Source organism: Nothobranchius furzeri, chromosome 6 (genome assembly GCF_043380555.1).
Source record: "Nothobranchius furzeri strain GRZ-AD chromosome 6, NfurGRZ-RIMD1, whole genome shotgun sequence".
Taxonomy (NCBI): domain Eukaryota; kingdom Metazoa; phylum Chordata; class Actinopteri; order Cyprinodontiformes; family Nothobranchiidae; genus Nothobranchius; species Nothobranchius furzeri.
The window spans coordinates 47825411-47849605 of NC_091746.1; the positions used below are offsets into that span (position 1 = coordinate 47825411).

Below are 24195 nucleotides of genomic sequence, written 5' to 3' on the forward strand. Positions count from 1 at the left end.
GTTTTAATCTCATATAAAAGCACATCTGTAACAACGTAATTCATATAATACACTTATTTAGCCATCTCTTGCGCCACATGATGAAAACAATGAGGTTCGTCTTTAGTTGAAAACTTGCTGTAATACTTAGGTTTTTTATTTTTATTTTTTCAAAAAGCTATTTTAAGATGCAGCTGAGTAGCAAGTGAAAGAAGTTGGATACACAATTAATGCAGTGGTTTAAAAAAGAAAGAAAATACGTCTTTTTGCTTTACAAATTGATCTGGAGGCTCTTAAAAATTCCCTAAATCATGTAAACAAAGATGGACATGAGGCAATAAGTCATTGAAGTCTCTTGTAACAGATCCTCATAAATACTAACAAACAAACAAAAAATAGCTCCTCTGACAGGAAATACTGCTGTATCATACTCTTCTGCGATGTTTGTAACATGCTGAATCGTAACAGACGTGGAAGCACAAGCAGGCATGTCCACTGGGAGTGAGAGGAGGTAGGAGAATTTGGAGGTGAGATGGAGACAGCAACACGAGAACAGGACAGGTACCCAAACTGATGGAAAATAATTAGTTGGAAAAGGGGTTTGTTTTTGTGACCCCATCCCTGTGCACAGACACTGCAGAAGGGTTGTTAGTGCTCATGCTGCTGCTGCTGGTGGTTATCTGCAGACTGGAATCAATGCAAGAGTCATGCAAACAGTATGCAGGCAGGTTTCATGCATTGTGCCTCAGTTTAGCCCAGCCGGGAGGAAGGGGGGATCATTGCAGACCACACCAGCCAAGGTCACTGGTGCATCAGTCATGCAGTGATATCGCTGTTAAATGAGAAGAGAGAGAAGTCATGGTGAGATGCCGGGGCTAGTCGGCAACAAAGCACAGATCAAACAAACTCAAAGTGAATTGGATGATATGTCCTAAAATAACAAAAATTGAATAAATGTGTTAGAGAGAGGATGAGACAGAGGCAACAGACGGATGCAAATCCTATGAGGAGTTCACTCAAGCAGCTTAACAAAAACAAAGGGTTTTTAACTGATCTGTTTTAATCTCACGGTGATCAATTTTAGTTCATATTAGAGGGAAAGCCTGCAAACCTCAGCTAGAAGGTAAAAATAAAAATCAATCAGTATGGCACACAAGTTGCTGCCGGACTAACCGCTGGTGGAGATTAAACCATGAAGTGGTTTTGCTAGACGGGACCTCCTGACTAACAGCAGCATTTATAAATAAATCTACCTACAGAAACAAACCTCAAGACCTGTTGAAGCTTCTTCTCCCAAAGAAAACATAATAAATGACCATAAAAAATTATTGCTTCGACCAACAGTTGGCAGACATCTTCCAGGTCATGTAGTCAGACTACAACCCATCACCTCACTCAGACATTAAGAGAGAACCCGAACACGGGTGGGATAACATGTCCTCCTGTGTCCCCGCAGCTGTACGTATTTAAGACTGATTTAAGGTCAGATGAAACAAAGTTCACACATTTTGCTGTTTGCACTTTTTAAGAAAATTAAAGTTCAGACATCATGAAGGACAGTCAGTTTCCTGTCAAAAGGAAAAGTGAACATCAGACGGTGTCACAGGTAGAAAAGTGCATCAACACTGCATGAATTCCCTTCATCAAAAAAGACTAGAGGTTGTCCAAATGGCATGGTTCTTCTGAGCCTTAGGAGGGAACCATTTGTCTCACAGGACAAGTTGGACATGTGGTTGGGAGGGGTGGGGTGGTCTACCAAATAAAGTTGAAGTCCTGCATCACGGGAGTCAAGGTAAGATAAGTTTTGTCAGGAAAGAAGTGGTGCAAGAATGGTGCAGCCTTGCACCGCAATCTTTACCTCGTGGATCTGATTGAGAAGGAAAACAGAAAAAAATCAAAAGGCAGGAAGTCTGAAAATGTCATAAATGAATGGAAACAGAGTGCCTTGAAACAGGCACACTCGCTCAATGCTCAGGGGCTTTGAGTTTGGTGAGTCTGGTGTGATTGCTGTGATCTGGGACCATCTACCTTGCGGTAGCTGGCTGGACGTGGCCTGGGTAGGACCGGCGTGAGCTGGTGGCTTGTCTCTGTCGAGCCAGGAAGGACTGACCAGAGCCTGTGTTGGCGAGTCGTTCTTCAGCTGCTTTCCTCTGCATAGACATGCCCTGGAGAGGAGAACATTAGTGACCTCACAGCTGGTCTAAAGGTAGAAGCTGTAGCGGATTCTGGTATCGTAGTCTACTGAACTCAAACTTAAGAAACACGCAAACATTTCACCCAAAATAAACCCGCTTTTGATTAAATTGTTGTCAAGTTTCATCTAACAAATGAACAATGAAAAAGCCTCATAAGTCCAAGCAGATCATCCAGTCTGTTCTTTTACTTTGACACTTTAATGAGCCACAGCTTCTGTGGGTCAAAGCAGTTCCCCGAGAGGAAACCTATGAGTCTATGCTGCCCTCTAGTGGTTACAGAGGTTATGATCATCGTGTTTAATCAAGTCGAAACAAAACAAATATCATTTATACTCTAAATGAGGAACTCGATTTAAAAAGGACTGTCCTTCAGTCCCTAACATTTAAAGATTTTATACTTGAGAAATAGAATAAAAGGTATCATTTTGTGTCTTTTGATGTCACCGACTGTATTTCTCATTTAAATCTGTTCTCCTTTGATGTGAACCAAAGTTGTTCTCACCATGTTGTACCAGGCTGAGACAATTAGCTTCTCCTCGTGGTCTCTCTGGCTCTTCGTCTTGTCCATCTCTTTCTGGTGGAAGCAAACACAAACGGTAGAAATACAAAGCAAGAGTTTTTACTGACCGTTTTATGACACTCTTAAGAACAAAAATAAACTGAATTAACTTCTCTGATCCACAACTAAAGGACTCTTTACCTCCAACGAATGCAACATCCTTTCCTTCTCCTGCAGCTGGTTTTTCAGGGCCTGGACTTCTGGACCCGAGCCCTGGTTCTGTTTCGGGTCTAGAGTTCGGATAACCTGTCAAAATATATTTTACATCTTACTCATTTAGTTGTTTTTGTTTACACACAGTAAACATCAGTGGTTACAGTAGCTCTTCAGATATAACAAATCACTTACACTCTTTGCTTTCTCTAGATATTTCTTATATCGGTCTTCCATCTGCTTCATCTCTTCATCCTTCTTTTTCAAGGCCTCTTCCAGCTCGTCCACTAGTTGGGCTAATGGGGGAACAACATCCACGTTTAGCCGTTTCTACTTTCACCTTAAAGCAAGTTGTGTGTTTGTGCATTTGTTAAAAACATGTCCTCTGCTACAGCCGGTGCTGCATTTGGTCATTTAAATAAAAACAACCTCCAATTTGGATCTCAATGTTTTAGATTCTTCCTGAACATGTTCCAAGATTTATAAAATGTGTGTTTTCTGTGTGTGTCCTTGTTGATACACAGCAGATATCACATTCCTCCTCCCCAGATCCAGTCTAGAGGAGTATAGTGAGAACTCACAGCTGGCGTTGTACTTTGGCTCCATTTCATCTATAATGGCATTTTTCTTCAGTAACTCGTTGTTCACTTCTTTGAGTTTTTCCCTAAAGACAAAAAATAGCTAAAATAAAACAAATATGCCTGATATTTTAAGTTAAATATAGTTGAGAATAATTCACATCCATGATTTAATGGAACTAATTTAACTGGATCACTTACATGTGTTCATCATATTTCTTCTTCAGAACAACAGACGACTGAAAAAGTGCAAAGATAACAAATGTGACTGACAGAAAGAATAAATACCTGAAACAAAAAATAAATGATTCCACGCAGCCTTGTGCATTACGGTAGGCATCCAGCAGAGAGTGGTGTGGACGCTGAATGTTTAAACATTTGAATTTAGAGGAGATTTAGACAGTGTTGGCTTGCTTTTAGCACCCCCTAGTGTCCGTTGGTAGAACCAAAAGCAAAACTTTTCTCCTCGCTGTGCATTCGTCTTTTTAACACCTTACCCCCAAATTCCACTATCTCCGCTCTGCTCCGGCACGAACTCCGCAGCAAAAACGGTCCCGTTGTAGTCAATCAGAGCTGTTCCACTACTGCGGCCGTGCGGCGCACTGCGCCGCCCGCCGTTCCACCATCCGGCAAAAATAGGATCGATTCTATTTTTGCCGGACGCCGGAGCACCTCCGCAGTCAATGGACAGAAATCACAACCGCCCAACAGGAAAAGGAGCAAGCACAAGTTCCATTATTTCACAATAAATCGATAAACAAAAAGCATTTTTTGTTTCATATGCACAGGTTTAACAACTTTTAACAACCATCAATGGCGGCTGAACTTTAAATGCACAAAAATAAGCCATAAATACAGTTTCCACTATCAAAGTAGTCACACTTTGTTGATCCAAACACTGCTGATCTCTCAACACAAATGATGGGCAGATTAAACAGTTCATTTCGATGCTTCTCCCACACAACGGGTGTTTGGATCTAACTTCCGTGTTTATTGCTCGGACTGTATCGCAAGATCTCGAAAATCCCGCGCATGCCTGTTTGCGCACCTCAGGTCTCCGCACCGGAGCGGAGCCGTTGTAGAGTGGGTATAGTATAATTTGAGTTCGGAAGCGAGCGGCAGTGGAAAGCGGGGGCGGAGCGGAGATAGTGGAATTTTGGGGTTAATCTAACAGACAACATGTCTCCCCAGTTTTCATTAGTGTCTAGAGGAGTGATTAATCACTAAATTAAACAAATCAACTGTGTTCATAATCTAAAACATGCAGGAAGGTATGTCAGTCCCAACAGAGCGGCCCACCAGTCTGAAGTTGCAAGTGGAATATTCTGGATCATGGAGCAATAGGGGTTGGGTGGCATTTAATTAACCCTAAAGGGTCGTTTTAGCACATGCTGGCGCAAGGAAATGATATAAAAATATGAAAAAGTTGCAAAGTATCACTTTGAAATCACTGAATATTGAACATGTACTTCCACTTTTACACCTTGCAGTAAACATTTGGACAGTCAATAATTAAAACGTGTACACCTGAAGGAGGATGGGATTTATTTGTGTTTCTGATCAAATGCTTCAACTGTCACAAATATGACAAAAGATGATGATCAGCAACTTTGGCAGAAGAAAATTTAAATATTCTACTTTCTATTTTTCCATTAAGTCATTGTGCAAAAGAAATGGATGTTTTATCCAACTGAACAGGCTGCAGGATTGGCATCTGTCTTTATGATTATGACCGGCCTTATAGACGCACGCAAAAAAAGTTAAAAATGTAATAATTACTTACATCGTCTGCTCTGGAACCTTGCTCTTGGACAGTCTTTTGGAGCTCTTCTACCTGACTCTGTTCCTCCATCAAACGCTGATTTATTAACCTAAATAAAACAAGCAGAAAAGTTTGACAATACAGTTGTTAACGGTGCAATGATCAAAATAAAAGCTGTCGTAATATAAAACATTGGAGGCTTTTGGTTAATAGGTCGCTGACTGATATAAAAAAGCATAAAAAAATTATATTTCTGCACAAATGAATGGAAACTGATCTACATTCCAACAATAGAGAAGCTGTCCTCATCAGTCCAAAAAACAAACAAAAATTACTAAGCATTGATGCTCTCTATGCTCCTTTTTAGTTTCAAATTCCAGCAGGAATGTGAGTTTATACTAAAGTTGTGACCAACCTGTTCTCTGTCTCTAGCTCACTCTTTCTTCTGTTGGCATCTTCCAGTAGACTCTGTAGCAGAGCGATCTTCTCGTTGTCCGATCCTTCCTGAGCCAGCTTCAGCATCTTGTTCTCATGCTGAAGACGAATCAGATGTTCTCTACAGGCAAACAGAAAACCACCCATACTCAGATTCATCAGATCATGAGCAACCCAATCTAAAGCCAGACTCTCACTAGGCTGACTGCTGGTAACCTCTCATCAAAATTGCCAGAAAGTCTAAACGTTTTAAAGTGGCTCATGATGCAACAGCAGTCAAGCTTCAACAGTCGCGCCATTTTACTTCTCACAGTTTTATTAGTGTCCAAATATTTATTTGATTGTAGTATAGCCTCTATAAAAATAAAATACCTAGTCACCCTCTTTGAATCACAGTTTTCACACGTTGACTTCCCACAAGGGGTTCAGACAGCTGCAGCTCACACCAGGAAATCTAGAACCTTCCAAACATTCTGGAAACTCCCCAACAATCTCACCTCTACCTCAGTCTTCCGATCGTTCCAGGATGAAGCCTAATAACTCCGACCCTTTATTAAAAAGTATCTTTGTCAACAGTTTCTTCCTAATGGGAAACCAGTTCTCTGGACTTTGATCAATCACGCCCGTTCTTCCAAAGGCAGCTTTTCGCAGATTAGAAAAGGATTTCACTGCACAGCCCCTCACTCTGCAGATGGGGAACACGCTGCCAAAGACCCAACATTCTAATAGTCCAGCCATAACATTATGAACGCTAACAGGTAAATAATTAACCGTAACACTGAAAAGGCGTCTTGTTTAAATACCGCATCTCAGGGGTGGTGATCTCAGCAGCCAGCGAATCAGAGCCGTCGTTGCTGCCCAGTGGAAACAAACCTGCACCAACAGACATCAGCTTTTCAGAAATAAATAAAAAAAGCTTCTGATGCAAGAAAACACAAAGCTCAAGGCCTCATTTGGTGACAAGAACACTTCCTTACTGGACGTAAGCTGTCCTTGAGCCTGGACGCAATGCAGCTCGTCGATGGTCTCTTTCAGCGAGTCCCTCTCCGATCTCATACGCTATGAAAAAGACAAAACACAACAAATCTGAATAAAGATCACACGTCAGCGTTGTAATCTGTGTTATCATTTTCCAAGGATTTCAACTCAGTACACAGCCAGGTCCTTCAACGTTTTCAAAACATACGTTTCCATTTCTACAACATGGCGGAGGATAGCTGAGCCTCTTCTCTATTCCAACTAGGATCTTTATACAAAAACATGACATACATCTTTCTCTTTTTGTAGAGAGTCCACTTTCTCTTTGAGACGTTTATATTCAAATTCCATCTTGTCGGCCTTTTTGGACTCCTCTGACAGTCTGTTCTGAAGTTCAACGACCTGTGAAGAGAGGGGGCAGTTTGCAACAGATCACTGTAGCTACAAACCCAGGAGAGTTGGGTTACGTTGCAACATTTTACAAGCTAACATGACAGGTGCTGGTCAGATACCTGTCTCTTGTAAGTCTCCAGCTGGCCCTTGGTAGCATTAGCCTTTCGAAGCTCTTCCTCCAAGCCGACGTTGGTCTGCATTAAGACTGCGCTCTTCTCCTCCAAAAGCTTGATCTACAGCAGAGACTAAGATTTTAGCCTCATTTGAACTTTTCTTTGCAAAGGTGTGGTGACCATGTGACCATAGCTGCACCAACCCACGTGACTGTGTACCTGTCTCCTGAGGAGGCCCATGTCCTCCAGTTTTTTCTTGTAGTGCTCCACCGTGCCCTCTAGCTTTGATACTTTGTCAGACGAGTGTCTAGGAAGAAAAGAGCGTGTCAAGTTTGTTGAACTGAATAATTTCACATCCATTGAGTTGATTATAAATATTACTTAAGGTCCAGGATCACGTTTTAGCAAGTTGAACTAGTGATACTAACACCAAAGCATTATCAAGAATAGCGTTGCAACGATTAGAAACATTGGTGGTGTGAGAAATAATCACGTTTTCATGATTATCACGATTATTTTACATGAACTGATGTCACCGCTGTAACATATATAAGTATTATGTATAAGTCACACAAACACACTCTACAAAGGTTTTGAATAGGGCTGTCGCGGTTGAGGAATTCCTCCTGCGGTGATTCAGGGTGGCTTAATATTGCGGTGTGCGATATTATTGCAGCCCTTTTTTATTGCAGTACTATCTAAACATAATGTTTACACATTTAAAAAAGGTTAAAAATTGCCGTGCCTTCTTTAATAACACTTTACTGAATGCAGATCAAAGGGCAGTAACAACACAGATCGCAGTAACGTTTGTTTCTCCGACAGTCTGAGTCCGACTGAACTTAAAAACAACAAAATTCAGGAGAAGGTTAAACTTTTAAATGCAAATTTGGCTGCAGCATCTAATAAATAATAAACAAGTCCCCATTTTGTTTAGTTGTTTAAAATCAAGCATAAAAAATTACATGTACTGGGCGGGCGCACTATCATTTCACTTTCACACACACGAATGACGGTGATTTATAGCTCGGTCACGTCCTTGTTACCTACAAGGAAAACCAGCATGTTAACTACGGTTTGAGAGAGGATCTGAGAGGGGTGGCAACATTTGCAGCAACACTGAAAACCCTCTCGGATGGTGCGCTCGTTGCACTAACGCACGCGTACCTGCGTGCGACTCTGGCGAGCAAAGGGAATCTCTCCCGCTTGTTGCTCCACCATGTCACGGGGGTTTTCTTTAGGGTGGATGCATTCCTCCTGCAGGTAGCGAGTGAGCTCCAGCTCGGCTCAAACTCTCTTCAGGACGGCTGCAGAAGCAGTGCTTGTCCGGGACTTCAGCAGGTCTCCGAGCATTTATTTATTTATTTTTGCCGCTGGTGGCAGCTCTGTCTCGGCCAAGGACTCTGGCTGCGCAGCAGCTGACGTACTGAAAACCAAAGTGCTCCCAAAGGAGCGAAGTAACGTTTCGTTTTGATACCAGTGCAGCCATCCTTCTCAACATGCATCATTGAGTTGAACCAAGTTCAGTAATCGCGGTGGCGCATGATGCAGCGCGGTGGGCTTCTTCATATCGCGATATTTCATTTTTGCGGTTACCGCGACAGCCCTAGTTTTGAACTCCACAAGATAAAACGTAAAATATAAAAGCTGTGGGCATGATGTTTATTAAATCCACACTGAAGGATGGAGCCACCTGCTGAAATGAGGTGATTTTATAATAACTATTGCAGTTATCACAAATATCCTTAAATATAGTTTCTATTTGTAACAAAATCTGAAAAGTGGAGCTGCCATCCACTCAAAATAAAATTAGAGCGATATCACGTTTGTGAGTGGCGGCTCCGCATTGCCATTAGTGCTGCCACAATTACTCGGGGCGTCACGATGACGTCAACTAACAAAACAGTTGACATGAAGTTAATTGTCGACGCGTCGTTTATTCTATAAGCATTTTTTTTTTATCTCGCCTGTTGCGGCACCTTCTGCTGCTTTCTGCTCGAGGTTCACGCACAATAGTGTCATCAGAGAGTTACTTCATAGGTGTAGCAACAACAACAGTGATGGTGATTTTATTACCTTTAGAACACGTATGTATGTCACATATTTGCTCTAACGTTACAAATGCTAATGATTTATTTTATCCCGCTATGTTCGTGTTAAAGACAGTTCTCCTCTTCAATGGGCGAGTTTGTTACAAAGCCAAACACGTGCACACCGCAGCAAGCTAACGTCCTGACCGAGGCCTTTTTGAACATCTTAGACACGAAGACCCCTGTCGGATCAAGGTTTCAAAGAGATGATCAAGCAGTTCAACCCAGGTTACCACGACAACTGCCAACATGCAGATCCCATTCCACCACCATGACGGAAAAGAAATACGAAACAACCTTTGAGAAGGTGTGTGTGTGTGTGTGGACACAAATAAAATAAATAATTTTATAATTTAATGCATTTTATAATAAAATAAAGTTTGCTGACTGAGCAATCAAGAAACTAACATTGGTTAAAGCACAATATTTTTTCTCTGTGTTAAGTCTTCGCCTACTTTATTTGACACAACATAATTATTAATATATTAAATAAACTAACTTTTATATATTTTATCTTTAAGGTAGAGCAGAACCTCAGAGCTGTCTATGGCCCCCTGACCCTGATGGGAGGACCAGCCGTGCATCAGAGGCATACTTAGGTGTACCCTGCCATTTCCTGAGTGAAGACAGGAACATGGTGAGTGAAGATGAGGTTCATTTCCCCACATGCACAGAGAAGATTTAGCCACACTAAGCTGGCCAATTCCTTTCTGTGCATCCCTGCCACTTCCACCCTATCAGAGCAGATCTTCTCTGCAGCTGGAAACATCTGCTCCAAGAGAGCAAGCCTTTCTCCAGAGCATGTTGAAATGCTAACTTTCCTGACTGTGAACAAGAACCTTGTGTAGGAACAAAAAGACACTCTTAAATGGATACTTTAGTGAGCACAAGTCATGTTTGTGTACACTTCACTTTTAGTTTTAGGTGCCTACCTCCATTTGACTGTAGCATTTGTATTAACAGGTTACAAAGTTAATTAAAAGCAGTTTGATCAGCTATCATCTCGTCTTTATCATTAGATGGCACATAGCTGATCACACTTCAACCTTGAAGATAATGATGGGTATATTCGTAATAATAATAATAATAATAATAATAATAATAATAATAATAATAAATTTTATTTATAACCCAGAGGTTTCTGTCGCTGGTTTAGTTTCTGCTCTAATCCACGTGTATTCTTTCCAGTCGTGATTTTGTTTTTGTCCGTATAGGTAGAACTATTAAATGTTTTGGGTTCCTATGGACTTTTTTCCTGTAGTGTTGAAGAAGTCTTAACGGTGGACTGACAGTTTTGTGTTATATATCTAACCTGAGGACATCGATCTCATCCTTTAGGGATTGTGCTTCATCAGCCAGTGATGTCAGGTCTTCGTTCTGGGATTTCACATCCAGCAGTTCCTTTTCCAGCTCCTCACAACGGATCCTATAATCGTCTTTGGCTGCTTCCAACCTAAAGGGAATCAAACGATACGGACCTTTATATCTAAAGATTTAACAGTAAAATCTGTCACTTCACGAACAGCTTGTTGGGTGAATACATCTTCCTTTGATGCTGGTTCTCACCTGAAAGTTTCTTCCTGCAGCTGCTCCACCTGCGTCTGCAGCTGCAGGTGTCTGCGTCCAGCAGGACTGTTAATGTCCTCAATGGAATCAGACTGGTTAAGTCTCTCCAAAAGGACCTGGTTTTCTGCCAACAAGCTGCTCTTCTCATCTTGCAAAGCTGCCACCTAAGGAAGGAAAAGGTGTTCAAGAAGAACATGGAGAATAGACAAGTGGGAGCAGAAAAGGATGGTGAAGTAGTATCAGGGAGGGGGAAAGGAGAAAATGTGGCACACATGTTGTAGAGATGAAGAGAATGTTGGAAAGATGAGAAGATGCAGGGAATAAAGTTAGAAGGGATCAAGATGTGCATGTGTTTTATTTACAAACAGAAACCAACATATTGGGGTTGTAATCACTGCAGCACCAGGTTCTACGGAGGTAAAAATCACACAAAAACAAACAGCAATGAGGCAAATCAATCCCAAAATAACAGGAAGGAATAAGAACGGGTTTCTGTTTTCCTCTCAGCAATGAAGGATGAGGAATCAAACTCCACATGAAGCAAAGCAAAGCTGCTCTCCATCTTTATAAAAAATAATAGAAATGATCAGCTCTACAGCTCAAGAAATGCAAAACCTGATCATGACTGCTCTCTTAACAATGTTTAATGAACAAGACCTGGTCAAATTATTCATGTAAGACTCGTCACTTCTATTCGTCATGATTGAGTCAATAAATCCCAACCTCAGAGATGGATTAGAGCGCCAATCAAGGTTTTGTTTGGTGATCGATAACGGATTTGTATGGGAACACTCATTATCCAAGCTCCAGCCTTTGAGAGCTGCTTTCCAGCATGTTTTACAAGTCTCCCTGCTTCTGCACACCAGATTTTCATCAGCATGTGATTAACAGGCCTGATGAGCTGCTGAACAGGTGATACAACTGTGTTGAAGCAGGGAAAGAACTAAAACATTGATAGCGGCTCTCCAGGACCAGGGTTCCCTACCCCTGCACGGAGATTTAAAGCACAAATATGGCATTTTTATAAGAAGGGCACCATCTAAAGGTGGGAAAATGTGTTGCACCTGTAGCCATTCTCCCTAGTTTAGTGATTAGATCTGGAAGTAACACCTCTCATTGGTGAAAGCGCACCTCTAGCTGGCCAACAGAGCTAGACCACACTCATTATTCTCATGTTATGCTTGTCCATAGGAAAGGTCGCCAACTCTGCAACAGTCTAGGTCTGTCCTCAAATGCTCATGCTCGCTCTGTGATTGACATCTGTATACACGCAACTCTATTGGCTAATGTTGAATGGCGCTCAATTCAAATTGCAAGGGGCTCGATAGGATGGGGGCGGGCTTAACAAAAAACAATTCATGTATTTTCCTACATCACAATGCAGGGTAGGGCTGGACAATATAGAAAAAAAATCATATTGATCAATATGGATAATTATTGAAAAATATCTCAAAAATGATTAAAAAAAGGTATTTTCCTTCCTGTGCATGCGCAAAGCGAATGTTGGGCTCCCCAAAGACGCCTCAGTCACCGGTTTTCTGCTCGACAGGTAAGCTGAAGTTCAGCATGCTACCTGGAGAAACAAATTTCAGACTCCTGCTAGAAGTAGTGCTGCAAGGCCAGCAGCTACTTGTAAACAGAGCGTGCACGAGGATAACTGGGCATTCTCTCTAATGGGTATTTTTTTTCAAAACGTGGAGAGGGTAGTTCTTTCCAGAAATTCTGAAACATCCTACTACTTTTATCTAAAGGGGCATATGCATTCAGAGTATTACCTGATTAATTTCACTAAGATGGGATGTCTAGACATTTCTGGACCACCGCTCTGACATGTGCTTGTTTGAATTACCTTAACTCTGCAAAGGTTTGTACCATTACAATAATTCAACTGTTTTTATTAGAAGTTGCGCGTTCAAAATTCACTTATTACTGTAAACCCCATACAGCTGCCGGAGAGTGCCTCAGTCACCCACAGTGCTGAGTGAGAGACTGAAACTTAGCAGCACGAGTACTTTAGCGCCTCGTGATTTTTATCTTGAGGGGTGCTATATAAAAGATTATTTTCTTTCTCTCCCTCCCTTTCTTTCATTTTCAGCAGACAGACGGCCTCAGCCATTAATGTTGCTATAAAGCCTAGGGCACACCGGAGACAGATGCGTTGTGTCGCACCCGCGCCATCACTTTAAATAGTAGCCAGTATAGTTATTGAAAATGGCTACACGGGGAGTGATTAATCTTTAAGTATTTTAATAAATAGCGTGCTTACCAAGCCCCCACAATGCGGGACAGAAATTGAGTCCAATGCAGAACTGACATAAATTGCATTTCCACCCTCATCTGCTGGGGGCTGGTGTCAGAAGTGAGCAAATCCTCATTGACTCCCATGTTAAAAATACCAATTTCACAGCAGAAATAAACATGTTTACAGCCTGGTACCAAAACATGTTTTTTGTTTAAATGATCTAGTTTACACTCATGACAACTCTGAGGGGGTGAATTTTTTTCTCACTGTTCTGTTTAAGTGTATTAAAAGCCTAAAATTCTGTATAATTAATGAGCATCCGACCCACGTGACCACAGAGCTAGCTCCGGGGAAAGGCCTCAGCCTGAGCCTCGGCTGAAAACTGTTCGGTCATTTTCAGTCTCTCAACTTAGACCATTAGCTGTAGCGTTTGTGCGTTCTTTTTTGGATATTATTTGTGCAATTGTTGGACAAAATGACTTGCTGTGGCATTAATTGCACCAATAGAGCGTCCAAGGAGTCTCCACTTCATTTTTTTCAGTAAGTAAAATTATATTCGTGTATTTAGGTCACTGCCGAGCTGAGCTTAGATTTTAACATGTCCTGTTTAACCATGAAATTTAAATGTAATAGGGTAAAACCCAGTGCATTTAACATAATGCTGCACTTTAGAAAATGGGTTGAAATATAACATGTTGGTGGAGCTGGGTTCCGACTATCGTCTTGTGGAGCTCTCGGGAGACCGATGTTTTCCACCCGGTTCTCCCCTCCCCACAGTCCTGCGCATCTTTGTCTGATCGCGGCTTATGTCTGCTGCGCGGGCTGCCAGCTTGTGGAGCTCAGGGATGGAAACATTTCCACCCGGTTCTCCCCAGCGGCAGCTCTGCGCATCTCAGATCGCAGTGGCGCTTGTCTGCTGTGGGGCTGCCGGCTTGTGGAGGTCTCGGAGACCTCTGTTTTCCACCCGGTTTTACCCAGCGGTCAGCCCGGCGTATCTCTGACTCAGAAGCTCTGGTGTTGTGCACAGTTAACTCTGGTTGTAGCTAGGTTGCTACCTCCGTTAGCTTAGCTCCCACCTCCGTGTTAGCTTTGGGTTAGCTTCAGGTTAGCTTGTAGCTAGTTCGACCAGGTGTCGTCAGTTGATCCCAGCCTTACAGCCCCACCCTCAACTCCACCTCTCTTCCCTTTTATGGAATTGTCTGGGCTTGACGGAACCTGTGACACTGTCAAAATGGCGGTGGTGGCCACCTCCCATTTTAGTACTAAAACTTATTATTGGAGCCTATGGAAACCCATTGTCCATATATGTATATGTCAATGGTACTTAGCTGTTTTTTTATGAATTAAGAGTCTCACAAAACACGACAGCAAATTTGATCATGTATAAACAATAGTCACTTCCCACTTCCTGATCAAGTCCCGCTTGATGGTGCGACTAACGCTTGACTTTCCAAGAAGCGCTCAGCAGTGCTTCCTGTGTGACCACTTGACTTCTCAAAACTGCGGCATGACGTGGCGCATCTGCCTCCAGTGTGCCCCAGGCTTAACAGCACTATGAAAGGAAAATAGCCAAATGCGTCGCTCTGTTAGCTGGCTTTAATATGTCCTGCTGATTTATTCCTCTCGTTTTAATAAGAATAAATGTAAATTTATTCTTAAAAGCCTGTGAGAAAGATTATCATATCTCTATTTCCACCTAACATCCAGGGAGACTTTCACCAGATTCTCTCAAACAACAAGCCCCCACATCTGGACACAGATGGGCTCAAAAAGTAGGAAAGAAAACATGCATCAGCTGCTTAAAGCTGGTTAAATTAGTTTACTAAAAACACAATGAACCTCCTTACAGGTCAAAATACAGTAAGGCAACAGATCAGAGACAGAACGCTGAAAACATTTGGAAAAAAGCACCAAAAAATTATTTTTCTACCCAAAAGGGAAAGGTAAAAAGATTGGCACTATATAATAATATTCTGCAGTATGTATATATACATTTTTTTCCAAGAAGCAACACCTTTCTGGGTCTGAATGCCAACCTTTTTCCTTTGCTGTCCACTGTTGGTGTAGGAAACTGTGACACACCAAAACATGTAAAAACTGCTGTGGATGGTTAGTAGAGAAGCAACATCTGGCACACCCAGGCCTACAGGTGTGGCTGGTGTGCTCCAAGGGACAGAGTGTATATGTGTGCACAAGAGAACCCAGTTGTGCAGAGACATATACACACATGCACACACAGTGTTGAGGAAGACTCTGGTGCAAGCGGACTGAAACAGATCCAGGACTACTTGACACACCACACAGCATGAATGGAAGAAAGAGACGAGAGAAAATGAAGTTTGGATTTACCCTCTCTTCTAGCTCATTAAACTCTAACCTCAGTCTATCACGCTCCTCTTGGACACGAAGGGCCTTTAAAACAAGCCACACAGTATTTAAACAGTAAGGAAAGATTTGACCATTTCTCTGCAAAGTAATTTGCAGACAGCAAAGAGAAAATTATACTTTTTTTGCCATGACAAAAACACAATAGGTATGATCTCTGCATCTCACTTAAAATAAAATTAGCTCATATTTTAATAAGAATATCCAAGCATCTCTAGCAGAGGGCAAAACTAATCTGATAATAAAGAATTAAAGACAAATTATGCAGAAATGGGCTACTTTTCAGAGTAAACTATTATTTGTAAACGTATGAAGCAAGATTAAAGACCAAGTTCACTTTTTTCTAGAGGCTGACCAATATGGCTTTTTTTTAAGGCAGACGCCGATACAGATTTTTAAAGAATTTTGTTGCCGATGACTGATATCTAAAGCTGATTATTAAGGCGATATACGTTTAAGCAGCACAATGATTGTGAAAGACAACTGAACACTCACTGTGTACAATATAAGTTAAATAAGTCTATACATGTCTTAATATTTATCAAACTTCAAATATAAAATAAACTTAAAACATTAAAAACTAAACAGGTGTGTTGGGGTCCTTTGGGTCCTTTCTTCAGCCTAGTAGTGGCAGCAGTTGGTCACACAGGTGCCTGATTTTTCTATTTAATTAAAAAAAAATTTTTATCTGTTTTTAAAGATTATTTCGGCCAGTAGCCAATATTAAAAAAAATTGAACATATCGGCCGGCCTCTACTTGTTTGTTCAGCACATTGGCAGTGGTCGCTAGTTTACATGAATGTCTTGGGAGTCTATCTAAATGAGAAAAAAGCTCTGGCGCTCCTGTTTCAGGATCTAGAAGTGAGCCACAGCAGAAGTGAATAGAACACGGCAGGATTTGGAGTCTTATTTCCTGATATTTGGACATCTCACCTCTGATTGGCTAACAGCAACACGACTCTACCACTGACAGTTTGCTCTGCAACGCAGATGTTTTGTCTCCACAAATAACTGTATGGTGAAGTTGCTAATGCTAACAGTTAGCTTCTACTAGCAAAGACATTCTCTGCTGTTTCCTGAATGCTAAACCAACAACAGCCTTCCCTGTCGTGAGTCATGAATGATAATTTCCAGTGTCACGTACATCTATCAGGCTTTTTTAATCCAAGCGTGGCTATTGCAGGAGATGAATATAGAAGACAGTTTTCATGGTTAGCCTGCATATGAAACTCAAGACTGACCGATGAGATTTCAAAAACAACAAATAAAAAATGTTTCTCAGTGAACTTGGCCTTTAAAAAAATGACCACAAAACATATACAAATGTTTTTATCCAAAGTTATACATAACAAAGCTCTGTTTTACTGCTAATTTACTGTTTGATGATGATGATAATAATAATAATAATAATAATAATAATGATACATGTGTTTTGCCAACAACTATCTTCCTATTATTTTTTATCCTGAGAGATAGTGACTTTATGAAACTAACCTGCTGGTCAAGCTCACGACATCTCTGGGAGATCTCCTCCTTGGTTGCCAAAGCGTCATTCAGCTCCTCTGCAGTCTTTTTCAACTACGGCCAAACAAATAAAAACAAATTTGAACCCAGTAGACTTTGTTTGGTTACCTCAGGGTTTATTGTTGGTAAGAATAAAACCAGAAACACACCAAAACATTTTTTTAAGATATGAACTCTTTTCAACAATATAGTTAAAGTAAAAGCTGTTAGTGCCTCTGTGACAAGTATCCATTCTTTGTTCAGCATTTACACAACAACTGCTGTTGAACAAAGCTTTTTACATTAAAGCAGCAAAGAAAAACACTAAAGTACCAGAAAATTAAAAGAAAACATAAAAAATACTGTTTAATGTGTTAAAATAAAATAAGAACATTAACAAAACATCAATAAACTTAATAAAAATGATAAAAGCATATAGGAAGTTCTGTACCTGTCTGTCTAGATCCACATACGATTCATTTCCTCCAATGACTGGCGTCTCTTTACTCATCAGCTACAGAAGCACAAAAATGAGCGCGTTAGAAACAATTACCCAAAAGTTGAATTTGGGATCAAATTAAAAACTAATGGATTCGTGTAGGAACCATTTGTTCAACATTTAAACAAAACGGACAATCTACCTCTTGGATGGCCGTCATGACGACATGCTGCACAGATTCCTCCATCATCATTATCGTCTGGATGTATTCTATGATTTACAGAAAAACACAAGGAGACTTTAGGCTCTATAGCTTCATAACATGTAATAGGACAGAACCTTGTTTTTGGATACAGTTTAAATAAGCACCTTGCTTCTGTTCACAGTTCACAGCACAGCCCAGTATGAGTTGTAACATCCTCCCAAGTTCTGCTGCATCTGAGTGCTCTCCAATCAGGTTTACGTCCGGTAACGTGAAGTCGTTAATGTGCTGGCCTAAGATCTAAAAAAGCAGTAAAGGAAACATGAATGCAAAACGTTCCTAAAGTTTCATCATCTGAGTGATCAGAGACAACCACAGCTATCCAGCAACAGCACAGGAGGCTGACAGGTTATTTAAAAACGAATAAACCAACATTTTCTTACCTCCTGGTTATAATCCAGGATGCCTTTTAGGATTTTCTTTAGATTGCTGATCTGAAAAGAAACAGAACTTGGGTAAAGACCTGGGGCCTCATTTATCAAGCTTGCTTACGCACATAAATAATACAATAAAAACAATAAATATTACCTTATGGGGTATCATTTTTTTGAGGACAACCTGGACTATCTGAATTTATAATTATTCTCTTAATTTGGCAATAATGTACATGCATTTTGGAGTGGGGAGTGGCTCGGTCAGCTGCGCGGCGCCGCCCACTCCTCTAGTTGGATCTCCGAGGAGCTGGATCTCTGCCTTCATCCTCTACCTCATCATGACCCAACTCTTCTATGAGGAAGGATGGATGTGCCACATCGTCATCAACATCCTCGCTATTTGCCTCAGACTCTGGCTGCGAGTCTCCGTCCACTTCCTCTGCTTCCAGTTCAAAAAACAGCCGTTCTATCTGAACTGCCTGGTGGACATTTATCCTTCTCATCATCCTTTATATAAGCCTAATAAAAGCCTACTAAACTGCAGAGACAATATATCTGACCGGATCGCTCCAAAATATGAAGTTTACCGTCAATTTCTGTCTAACTGTTTGTTGTTACTCCGTTTGCGCCACTCCTTTCCCCACGAAGCGGCTCCTTTTGCGCAGATCTCGTTACTCATGCAGCCTTCCTCTCTCTCTCAGCTACATGATGATATTTTTTATCAATTGAATATGTGAGACTTCCACCAACAGCAAAAGGACCTCATGTTTTTGTGGGTTTTTTATGTTCACAAGCACATTCCCTCTCACTGATTACTAAACTGCTGTTTTGACAAGTTATCAGATTGTCTAAAAATAGGTTGTTTTTTAGTTTAGTATAACTCTGCTTTTACGTTGCCTATTAAAAAAAATTAAAAACTGGGGTGTAGTTTATATTTCCTTTTTAAAGCTGAATTGAAACCAAAACTCAGGGAGGCGGAGTCTTGCTGCTACAGCGTCCCAAATCAGACCTGTTCAAAAGACGCTGATACGCCTCCATGGACCCCAGAGGGTTAATTTGACATGAACACGACAAACACCATTTCTTGACAATCTTTGTGAGTAAAAAAACGTGTAGAAATAAAAACAAACAATGTGTGTTATTAGGGAAATAGCGGGCAAGCAGTGTTGATGCATGATTGCGCATGCGCTGTGAGCGGTTCTGATACTTTTTGGGTCGCAGCTGCTCGCAGCACCGCTTCAACAGTGCGATACCCTCACGAGGGACGAGCAAAATATCAAACACGCCAGAAGTCCGTGCGAGCTCACGATTGCTGATCGGTAGCTGGTCACGTGGTGTTAATCGCCTCTCGTAACCCCCTGTACACTACACGACGCTCAGCGCAAAACTCGCCCCGATCTTGTGGATTCTCGCAGGAGTGGAAAATCGGTTCAAAAAAGTGAAAAAGTCGCACAGTGTACACCCGGCTTTAGTCAAGGGACATCTCTATTTGGGTGACTGGCTAGGGTGTGTGACTTTCACCTGGGAGTCTGGGGAACGAATCCCAATTGGACCATTTCTTTTATATCCACCACAGATCTCTCTGAAGAATTCACAACATTGACGGCTTCAGCAGCGCTGTGCCACTCCGTAGATTTTCTCTATTTGTTTTGTAAAAGCACTTCCTTTCATTTCTCCACTTCACCCACAGGTACCTCAATTTCTGCTTCTGTGAAATTGCACTTCCTTGATCTGCCTTGATCTACGGTCGCCATGTCATTGGTGGAGCGCTGCAACAGCCGGCTAATCTATATGCAGGAGATCCACAAGGCACTTTGCATTGACAATTTATGGCAGTAAGTGGGCGTGGTGAGGGCAGGATGTGACTAAAATGCAGCTGAGAAACATTCTCGTTAAGTCTCCGATTTATGAAGCGGAGGTTGCGTGCAGCTGTGCGTACTCCATGTTTAATAGATCACAAACCTACTTGGCGTAAGTACATATTTTTGCTGAGCTTAAGTACGGTTTTAGTAAGGATTCTACGCAATGTTTGATAAATGAGACCCCTGCTTGTAAAATTGGAATGAGAATACATTATTGTGATGATTGTTTGGATGTCAAACTGCATCTAAAGAGTCATAAAAATTAAAGGCAGAAGTCATCATTATACAAAATTACATGTTTGTTAATGACAGTTAGCTAATCTTACCTTTAACCGCCAGTTGTCCCCAACCTCTGGTTTGATTCTGCTAATCCAAGCATCGCTGAAATACACTACATCTCTACAATCAGGAACAAAAAGAACAATTTAAGTATTTAAACTGTGTTTTGGTAACAAAGAAATAATCAAAATAAGTAATATAGAAAAGGCAAAAACACACGAGCAACATTAGCATAATGTTCCTTAGAGCTTACATTTTTTGCAGGACTTGTGCCATGACGACTCCGCTGGTCAAGTCTTCTACTGTCTTGCATGGCGCCTCCACTCCAAACGTTTGGATCTGAGCATGAACACAAAGACATGAAGGATTTAATATAAACTTGGCATTTGGATGACAAATTTAAACAATACTTTGATTATAATTACAACATTATAACTATCACACCTGAATGTTAAAATGTGCATTTGAGCAGCTGTTTACCATCTCCTATGAGAATACTCCCAACCCGAATCACCCAGGTCTCCTACAATGGTGATGGGTCCCCAAATCTCAGCTACAGGTCCTATTAGGCAAGGGTGGGATTTAATCTATTTATAAGATCTTAATGCATGCTTCAGCAATAACGGTCTCCAACAGTCGACTTCCAGCCAAACTTTGCCTGTCAACTCTCAGTTCCTATTACATAACCTCCATCAGTATTCAGATCTTTTCCTGTCCTCGGTCTTTCTGTTTGTTTCATTTTGCTTTCGTATGCACAGCCCAGACTTAAACCTGCTGCTCCAATGGAAATTATATTCTTCAGTTTAGACGTCAGCGGTCCATGTGCCAAAAGAGGAGGGAAAGTCGAAGCAGGAATGCTGGAGTTAGTTCACACAGGAAGATGATGCAAGCGGATCATTCCTAACACGTTTAAAAATCAAGACCGTTTCCAAGATAGTAAAGGGCAGAATGTCAGCTTTTAAAAAGTTACATCTCATAAGAATATTTGTTTAAAAGAGAACTGAAAGCAAACAAAAGAAAAGGTTACACGTATTATTTTGAATGTGGTAATAGATCCTAAAAACAACATTTCCTCTGTATTATTTACCCTTGCACGAAATAGAAGAGAAAGAAGATATGGGATGAGCTAGCGCTGCAGACGATGAAAGGCAGCAAAAGGTTATAAAACCACTGATTTAATAAGAGAATAATCAAGGCAATAAATATAATCATGAAACAACATAAGAACCAACATTTTCTCCATTTTTAAACACCTTGGGTTGTTGTTCCAACAAGTCCAAAACCTGGGTGTCACTGGATAACAAAAGGAATGTGTCACCATGTGATGTTTATTGTAGTAATTTAACAGAGAAGAGCTGCTTCTCACTGCAGGTTAAAGCAAATCTGTGAATGAAGCCTCTTTTTGTTCCTGAGACGCTAAACGTGGAATAAACCACCACGCAAAAGTACTGATGTACTAATGACCTAAAATGGTAATGAGACATAGTCCAAACCTGCTAACTGCTTTGAAAAATGATAATCCTCCTGATACCATAAACGTACAATGGACCCTTGAACAACAGAACACTTCACTAAAAGGTTAATCCTCTTAAGCATTTGCAAAAAAGAGGATTATAAAAAACTGAAACAAATAAAGACGTACCTGAAATGGATTGTTTACAGAAATAATCGTATTCCAAAAAATAAATCCTGTAGTGAAGCCAGAATCAAAATAACTAATGACTGAGGTCAAAGAGGAAATCCACACCTATTGGTTTATGGAAACAACTGGAAAAGGAGATGAACAAGCCTCACACAACTGGAACTTAAACAAGAACACAAATGAACTTGTGATGACTGTAATCAAACGTGTTGCTCCTCTAAATAATAACACAGCCGGTGCCAATTTGCCACCGTAAATAAGACTGTCACCAGTTTCAGCCTAGAATCAAAGGTTCTTGATCACAGTTACTTGGATTCCAGTTTCTGCATATTACTTAAATATTGGAGCCACCAAGCCAAATTACTGTGCGTTCAAAGACAATAATAGGATTGGCAGAATGACATAGAATTAGTTAAATGTCAGAAATGTGCTAAGCTCTAAGCAAAAAGATAGAAATCAAGTTTGTTAAGCTGCCAAACCATAGTTCAACCTTCTTTGATTTGTTAGTGGAGTTTTAGGTTTTCTAGGCGATCACACCATAAAGATGACAACATTTTAAATCATGTAAGGGCATATTAAATCATTGATCTACAGTAGTTTAATGTGCTATCAGTCTTTGATTATGCAACCTTTACATACACACTACTGCTGCTTAGGTACAAGAAAAATCAGAAAGTAAACTGTGCCATTTTCATTTACTTTAATTCCCAGATAACTTTACCTAGTTATAGATCAATTAAAATAGTCCCTACTGCACACATCCTATCCTACTGGAGCGATTTTATTTAAAACAAAACGGTTTGCTATTGCACTGATTCAAAACAATGACCAGCTTTACGATCGGTCTCCATGATGGGAGTTAACATTCAACAGGAATAGAAAAAAAACTATTTACCTCAGTAAAAATGCCTACAAGTCTGATTCACAACATATCAATAAGTTGATTTTAAAGGAACTTCCTGTGATTTTAATGTGGATAGCCAACTCCAGCTCACTCATCTGAAGCTCATCAAACTCCTGATATCAAGCCCTTTAATCAGTGCATGTTTTTGTTAAACACTGCTCCTGGTTTCTGCTGGTAGTTTGTGTGACATGTTCCCTACGTGGAGTTTTCATAACATGGCACAATCTCAGCTAATCTAAACCCAAAGCTTTAAAACCAACGATGTATCTAAGCTACTTAAGTTTCATCATCAACTTTCCTGTGTAAATTCTACAATAATTAACATTTTCAGCAGGTTTATTTGTTTCTCATTCGAGCATTTGGGACCGTTTGACAGTTCTAACTGATGGTTAAGGCTTTGGCACGGATGTCATGGGGGATAGGAGGAAAAGTAAATGCTCACTAAAAAGTTATCGCGTGTTTAACAGCTGGGAGGAACGAGGAAGGACATCGGGCGACACTGAACAACAATGACAGGAATCTTGCCCCAAAGCAGACTCGGAATCGGAAGGAGAAATACAACCTCTTCAGCAATAAAGTGTTTATTTGTGTCTTTGCTCTCCTACATACGGCAGAGATTCAGCATAAGAAAGTTGAGCTAACCTTAGATACTAAGACTTTTGTTCAAATTTTGAATGTAATTTTTCAGCCAGACGCTGGTAGCTAGCTAGGAGTGCATCCGAGGCTAAGCACAGCAAACAGCTGGCCTGCATACGTAACCAAAGTGAGCCTGTGTGTCATTTTCCTCCAACCAGCTAGCGTTGCCTCCGTTAGCCCCGTCAGTTAGCATTGAATGCTAACTAGCCGGCAACGGCTGTCACAGTGGAACAAACACTTTCATTTCATTACTCACCCACGTTAAAAGACTTTCACAGAGCTCCATTCTGTCCAACGTCTCTGATGTACTCATCTTTACCTCACGCACGCGGACTCGTCGAAGGGAGCTTGAACTTCACGGCAAGATTCATACACTCCTACTGCTGGCTCTCTGGGTGTCTCTCGATCCCGTCAGCCTATTAGTCAGTCGGGTGCGCTTCCTTCGGCAGGCCAGCAGAGGCCGGTGGGGTGGGCGGAGTCAGGACACGATAAAGGGACATTCCCACTGTTATTGTGGCATGTAAACATGAGGCCTGTGAAATACAAATTCATTGTTTGAGGGGAATATCTTAAGTAGGTGGAACTGGCATTACAATAAGACAAATCTATTCCTAGACTCACACTGAGTATTCCCAAGTCTTTCGCCACCTTTTTCGATTCTCTTGCCCAACCAGTTCTCTAGAGCAGATGGAGGAATTACCCCCAGAGAATAGATTCAGTCTTGGCTCGCAAAAAGATGTGAAACATCTTTCAGAGAAACACTCCTCCTCACTTACCAGTAAACATCCAGGGAGCAGACATCGAGGTGGTGGATTCCTGGGTGTTCACCTCAACAGTAAACTGAACCGCTCCAACAACACAGAAGG

The 24195-nt window shown here is 41.0% G+C and overlaps 1 protein-coding gene across 4 annotated transcripts; it reads right to left on the reverse strand.

Moving 5' to 3' along the window:
* Window positions 1-660: 660 nt before the first annotated feature.
* hook3 (hook microtubule-tethering protein 3) lies at window positions 661-23756 on the reverse strand. 4 transcript variants are annotated; one of them, XM_015977019.3, is made up of 25 exons: window positions 23586-23756; window positions 20401-20486; window positions 20195-20267; window positions 18016-18066; window positions 17740-17872; window positions 17573-17640; window positions 17383-17445; window positions 16923-17006; window positions 15393-15455; window positions 10802-10965; window positions 10548-10688; window positions 7365-7452; window positions 7152-7265; window positions 6931-7041; window positions 6639-6720; window positions 6465-6534; window positions 5642-5782; window positions 5248-5335; window positions 3666-3703; window positions 3468-3550; window positions 3082-3182; window positions 2875-2979; window positions 2677-2748; window positions 2008-2144; window positions 661-811 (listed from the first exon to the last, which is right to left on the reverse strand). In XM_015977019.3, the coding sequence occupies exons 1-25, from the start codon at window positions 23640-23642 to the stop codon at window positions 796-798; spliced, it is 2229 nt and encodes a 742-aa protein (XP_015832505.3). In that variant the 5' UTR covers window positions 23643-23756; the 3' UTR covers window positions 661-795. The 4 variants fall into 4 exon arrangements, with proteins under 4 accessions (XP_015832505.3, XP_015832519.3, XP_015832512.3 ...); XM_015977026.3 differs by lacking the exon at window positions 661-811 and adding an exon at window positions 1621-1846; XM_015977033.3 differs by lacking the exon at window positions 15393-15455 and having other exon boundaries at window positions 23586-23755.
* Between the last annotated feature and the right edge of the window lie 439 nt (window positions 23757-24195).